A 5,913-nucleotide genomic window follows, 5' to 3' on the forward strand; every position below is an offset into this window, starting at 1 on the left:
TGTTACAATGATTATTGTAAAATGGGCTAACTAATATGTACCCTTGTGATCCAATTAGTTTCAACTATATGAAAATGAGGAGAGGCTTCTTACTATTATGCTGAAATAAAAATAATTTGTAAAGGACTTTTGTATGCCTACTGGCTGTGTTGACTTCATTTTGAGTTAAATACAATGTAGAGAAAGCCTGACCATGATAAAAATGAGATTTTCTGTTTCAAATTCACCTGTTACTTTTATTTTATGTTAGTGTAAAATTATGTTTTAAATAGAGTAGTCATGCAACCAGTTGACTCATGTTCTGATTTATTTTTTAAGTAATACAAACACATCCTTTTCACTTTGACTTCACACATCAGTCCTTACCAGAATTCTCATGATTACCCATTTATGGATGAAAAGTATTTCCTCTCACATAAGGATATTTTTGGTCTCCTGCATGTTAGGACATGCCAAGGTTAGATTATAGGGAAAATAGCCCAGAGCCCCATGAGCCAGCTTGTGAATTAGTTTGATTATTGTAGTGTTTTTTTGTTGTTGTTTTTTTTAATTTATTGAAGGAATTTCACAATACAGGTTATATGTCAAACAATACATTTCCCTTCAGTTTTTATTGTAGTTTGATGTGCCCTGTGTTCGATAAAATAACAACCAACAAACAATGTAAGTATCATTCATGTACACACTGCTGACCCACAACTGTGTTATTATACATCAGAGCAGAGCAATCATATCTTCAAGTTTGCTGACCACCAAGATATGGTTACATTTAGTGCAGAGACAACAACCTCTGAATGTTGAAAAGACAAAGGAGACGACTGTTGACTTTAAGAACCCCCTACAGGTCGATGGGAAAACTGGCAAGATGGTGTTTTAAGTTCTTGGGGGTGCACGTCACAGCCATAACACAACCTTAGTGAATAAGGCTCAACGATGTCTGCCTACATCATAACAAGACTAAAGACAGTGGGTCTGTGCACAACTATCCTCTACAGATGTAGGTCTACCGAAAAGGCCATACTGACCTGCTGCATCATGGTTTGGGGTGGAAACTGTTCAGCTGCAGACAGGAAGGCCCTGCAGCGGGTTGGGAAGACAAACCAGCACATTATCATAACTGGGACCAGTTTCCTGCACTATAGAACATTTCAAAGAAAAGCCTGCTGCATCATGAAAGACTCTTCAACCTTTTCCATGTCTATTGACCCACTGCCGTGCCTGCTCCTATGGTTCTCACCTATGTTTCAATTCCCTATTTTTATGTGTTGCACTATGTTGTCTGTTGCCTTGGGGCAGTATATTTCGAGGCAAGCTGCCGATGAATACTGAGGAGAGTATGTCTTTCTTTTGTTCATTATGTAATTATTTTTTCTAATTAGTTTTAGGAAAAGACTGAGCTTGTTGATAGACTTATGAGTTGAAAACAAGATTTGACATAAAGGTTAATGCTTGACCTTGGAAACACTTTAACAGAACTTTGAGGGCTGAAGTGTAGAAGGGTTCGTACATCAAACACTGCTTGCAATTAGGCCTAAAGCGCCTCAAGATGAGAAAGAGATTCTAATATAAGATCATGTAGAGAATGAATAAAGAGAAGAGAGCGATTAATACAAGACGCGCCCTTGATAGTACAGGAAAATCCACTTTGGGGGGCCTGAAATAATATGAAAAAAACAAAGGCTGACCGAAAGTCACTGAAAAAAAACGAGTTGGTATAAGAATTGGTGGAAGGAAATGGCCTCTTGTGCCATGGGCATACCAAGCTTGTAGATTGTGTAATAACCATTCTGCTCAGGTGTAACTGGCCAGATGAATATCCTTCTGATTCGCTGTAATGACACAAGTGTTCCTATAGAGAGCGGCAACCGCTTTGAATGCAGTCAGATGACGTATTAGCAGGAAGAAGCAGAAGATGAATCGAACATCATTTTAATGCTACCAAGCCATCACCCGCCGTCAGCATTCCATTAACTGCCATTCATTTTGGCGCCACTTTTACAGCGAATAAATTTACATCTGAAGCGTTTAAAGACTCTATTTGTCCATTGTTTATTTCTAAAGAAACACAACAATGTACAAACGCCTCCATTACCTTGTAGCTCACGGTATGGCTCCGTAGCGGACGTATTTGTAAAAATAGGCTTACTATTGTGTCATAACCACGCGACGTACTATCGCCCAGTAGAGGACTCATCGAACAGTACCGTATAGTAGTACTTCTTTAAGTGTCTGTATAGTATAGGGTAAGCAGATAGTTTGGATTTACATTAGCTGTTTAGCTTTAGTTACTAATGTGAACTAGCATTTTAGTTAGCAATAATTACCATGTGCTTATGTTATCTCCTAACGTACGCTTTCCTTCTCTGTAAGACTGGGAGTGATCGAGATTTCTCTTGGCACAGCTACCAGAAGACTTACAACTTTCATTCACGTTGCTAACGTCACGTCTACGTTGTCAAGCTAGATTGGAGGCTGCGCAGTAACGCTCAGCCATCACCGGAAAAATGCTTCTATATCTTTCACTGGTCTCCGTCTTTAACTGACTATGTATGTAGCCATGTACTAGGTCTACATAATCTTACTGCACAGTTGGCATTGTCAAAACTTTTGGGGAGCTATTATAACGTATCGTTGATGCTACGATTTATATGACAAACCGGCACTTGTTTAATAGGCTACGCTTACGACAGTAATGTTAGATTCCAATACATCTGCAAATGACACGGATACGCTCGCTCGTGGAGATGGGGAGAAGGAACAGCCTTTGTGGGAATCAAAGGAGCAAGGTTTACTGGTACCGGAGGTCAAAATGCCCGCCTCCTCCAGGTTTCTGCAAGTTGAACTGGAGCTGAACGCCCACCTCCGTCGGCTCACCTTCAGCGAGCCTGTCCGGTACATCTACAACCCGCTGGAGTACGCCTGGGACACCCACCGCTGCTACGTGGAGAAGTACTGTCACAGCGGACAAAGGATCCTGTTTTTAGGGATGAATCCAGGACCTTTCGGCATGGCACAGACCGGGGTGAGCACACAGCACAAAGATAGGTTTTGATTCTGTTATTAGCGTGTCAGATCAGCATAAGGGCATGGACAATATAGTAATGCACAATGTTCTGATTGCGGAAGCTAACCAAGACAACGACAAGCCTTTTTTTCAACTGGAGCAACCAAACAACAGTGATCAGCCTACTCGCAATGAGGCATTTAATCAAAGGGTGTAGTACCACCTAAGCAAAACAGGGGCCCCAGACCCTTTAGGGCTGAAAGCCCCATTTTCAAAGTGTGTCAGTTGGTTTGTTTGGAAATATTCACTTTTAACTGAAATGAAGTGCCTTAGGTCAGATGGATCCGGTATTATATGTTTTGACTATATGTCCTGTGGAGGGATTGTGCATTTTATTTAATATACCTCATATCCTTATATTAATTACCATCACTTAGACACCTAGTTTGAGCTATATTTTCCACGTTTTCCCCAACCAGATTTTGGTGTGCTGGTTTCCTATAAAAAAACATTTTTGACTTGTTTAAATCAATGTAGTTTACTCCTGTAACTGTTTTCTATAATGTGTTTAAAAAAAATCATTTTCTTTGTTTTGGCACAGGTCCCCTTTGGAGAAGTAAGCTCTGTTGTTGATTGGCTGAAGATCACAGGGGAGGTTGGTCATCCTCCGGACGAGCATCCTAAGAGGCGGATCACAGGACTTGCCTGCACTCAGAAGGAAGTGAGTGGTGCTCGTTTCTGGGGCTTCTTCAGGAAGTTGTGTGGTGAACCAGAACTGTTCTTCCAGCACTGCTTTGTGCACAATCTATGCCCGCTCATTTTCATAGGTGCCAGTGGGAAGAATTTAACCCCCCCTGAGCTGCCTGCTGGTGAACGGGAGGGCCTTTTGGCCCTGTGTGACGTTGCACTGTGCCAGGCGGTGGAAGCATTGGGCGTCTCCATGGTGATCGGGGTTGGAAGGGTGGCGGAGCAGCGGGCGCGGCGAGCTCTATCAGCAGCAGGTGTCAACGTGCGTGTCGAGGGCATCATGCATCCGTCTCCTAGAAACCCACTAGCCAATAAGGGCTGGGAGGAAGTAGCCAATGCCAAGCTGGCAGAACTTGGCGTCTTGTCACTGCTGAACAATATGTGAACTATTCAACCTTCTCTGACATGTGCCTCAAGTTATCAGTAGCAACATGGAGACTATCGGTGCATTTTAATACCCATACTTGCATACTATTTAGTAAGCCAGGAAAATATTTAGTATGTCCCAAATAGTATGTCAAAGGCAGTGGGCAAAAAATACCAGGATGTCCAACTGGATCCGGTCGGATTTTGCAGTATGCAAGCCAGCATGCTTTTCTGGCTATTCGGACCCACAATCCTTTGTGCAGCATATATGACCAAGAGGGTCAACGTTCAAAGATTAATGTTATGAAGAAGTGCTATGTTCCAATTGTATGCTAACGGCATGCAACACTACATAATTTGTATTTGGAATGCAGCTTTAGTGTTTGTAAACACATCTGTTTAGCAACTTCACATTTTCTTCTTCTGTAAAGATCTGTACGTCTGTTCATTTTATGATGGCTTTTCTTTACAGATCAGTGTATGTGGAGAACGGCACTCGGCTGTAAACCATTCATTGTAAAAAAAAAAAAAAAAAAAAACTAAACTAAACACTAATGTTACAATAAGGTGCTCTGGGTATACTTGTAGGTTTACATCTCAGGGTGTTTCAACTTTAAATTCAGCCTAGCCGGAGGCATTACCTAATATAATATGTATTAGGGGACAATATGTCCCAATATGTATTAGCTAATGATGATGCATCTTAGGACCATAGACTGATTGGGACACACAATGAACACTAAACATGAAAATAGATTCCTAAAGGCAGTACGGTAAATACACATACTAGGCATTTTAATTTACCTTCAAAAGGTATTCAGTGACCAAATTGAACAATTGTCATTTCAACTTTTCTTCATACATTTTAAAAACAAGGCATTTCGATTAAAGTACAGTTTACTTAACTGTCCTAATGTAGCTTAGTTCAGAGATATTCTGATATGACAAAACTATTTTGTAAATATACAGTTGTATTCTTCATGCTGGACCACTGTGCAAGACTATTATTTTGTTTTGTTTTTTAAAAAAATTCTTTTTGAATTGTCTTTTATTTTGATGGGATAATGCATTTATTTCTTATTTTTTTATTCTGTGTATTTCTCGGCTCAGCACTCTTGCTGTTTTAATAAATATAGAGAAATGAAATTTAAAAATTATTATCTCCCTCTGGTAATTGAAAGATGACAACTAAGGCTAATATTTAGCATGGTAAAATGGTAAGTAAGGCTTAAGTTAATGGGAAATTAATTAGTTCAACTTATTCAGTTGTATCCTGTCATGAATGAAGTGGAGCCAGGTGAAACACAGGTGAAATGTGTCTTGTCGCAGTAGAAAAAGACAAGCAAGTATAAATAATACAATAATAATGTCGGAATTCTATTTAGCTGCTACAGTGTCAGGTCCTGGCATTGTGTATGCTGGCTCACTTTCACGGCTTCCTAGGGCACTGGAATAGAACAGAGCCAATGTTAATGTTATTATTGACAAGTGCTTTTCCTACTATGACAAGTCAAAACACGGTTTCTCTAAAAAGGCTAAGACAAAATGAATAAAGACCTTTGAAAGTTGCTTCTCTCAACAGCTTCTCTAACAGCAAGAACTTTGTAAGGATTAGTGGAAAATCTAAAAGAACATCTTTTACGGCTCCGAGATTAAATCTGTAACTCAATACAAGTATCTGGTAATCTGGTAATAAAATTATTGTATTTACTTCCCGGTAGGGTGACCACCCGTCCCGCGTAGCGCGTGCGCGCACAGCGCTTGAAGCCCGATTCACGCGTCCCGCAAATTGAGAC

General features: G+C 40.3%; 1 protein-coding gene across 1 annotated transcript; it reads left to right on the top strand.

Moving 5' to 3' along the window:
• The first annotated feature begins 2,338 nt into the window (after positions 1 to 2,338).
• Positions 2,339 to 4,183, top strand: smug1 (single-strand-selective monofunctional uracil-DNA glycosylase 1). The gene is made up of 2 exons (XM_034868667.1): positions 2,339 to 3,022; positions 3,606 to 4,183. The coding sequence occupies exons 1-2, from the start codon at positions 2,693 to 2,695 to the stop codon at positions 4,134 to 4,136; spliced, it is 861 nt and encodes a 286-aa protein (XP_034724558.1). The 5' UTR covers positions 2,339 to 2,692; the 3' UTR covers positions 4,137 to 4,183.
• Positions 4,184 to 5,913: the final 1,730 nt, after the last annotated feature.

The sequence above is a fragment of the Etheostoma cragini genome, chromosome 4 (assembly GCF_013103735.1).
Source record: "Etheostoma cragini isolate CJK2018 chromosome 4, CSU_Ecrag_1.0, whole genome shotgun sequence".
NCBI lineage: Eukaryota > Metazoa > Chordata > Actinopteri > Perciformes > Percidae > Etheostoma > Etheostoma cragini.

Coding starts and splice junctions, on each gene's coding strand:
- smug1 (XM_034868667.1), top strand. CDS start 2,693: ATGTTAGATTCCAATACATCTGCAAATGACACGGATACGCTCGCTCGT. Junction 3,023..3,605: donor TCGGCATGGCACAGACCGGG/GTGAGCACACAG, acceptor GTTTTGGCACAG/GTCCCCTTTGGAGAAGTAAG.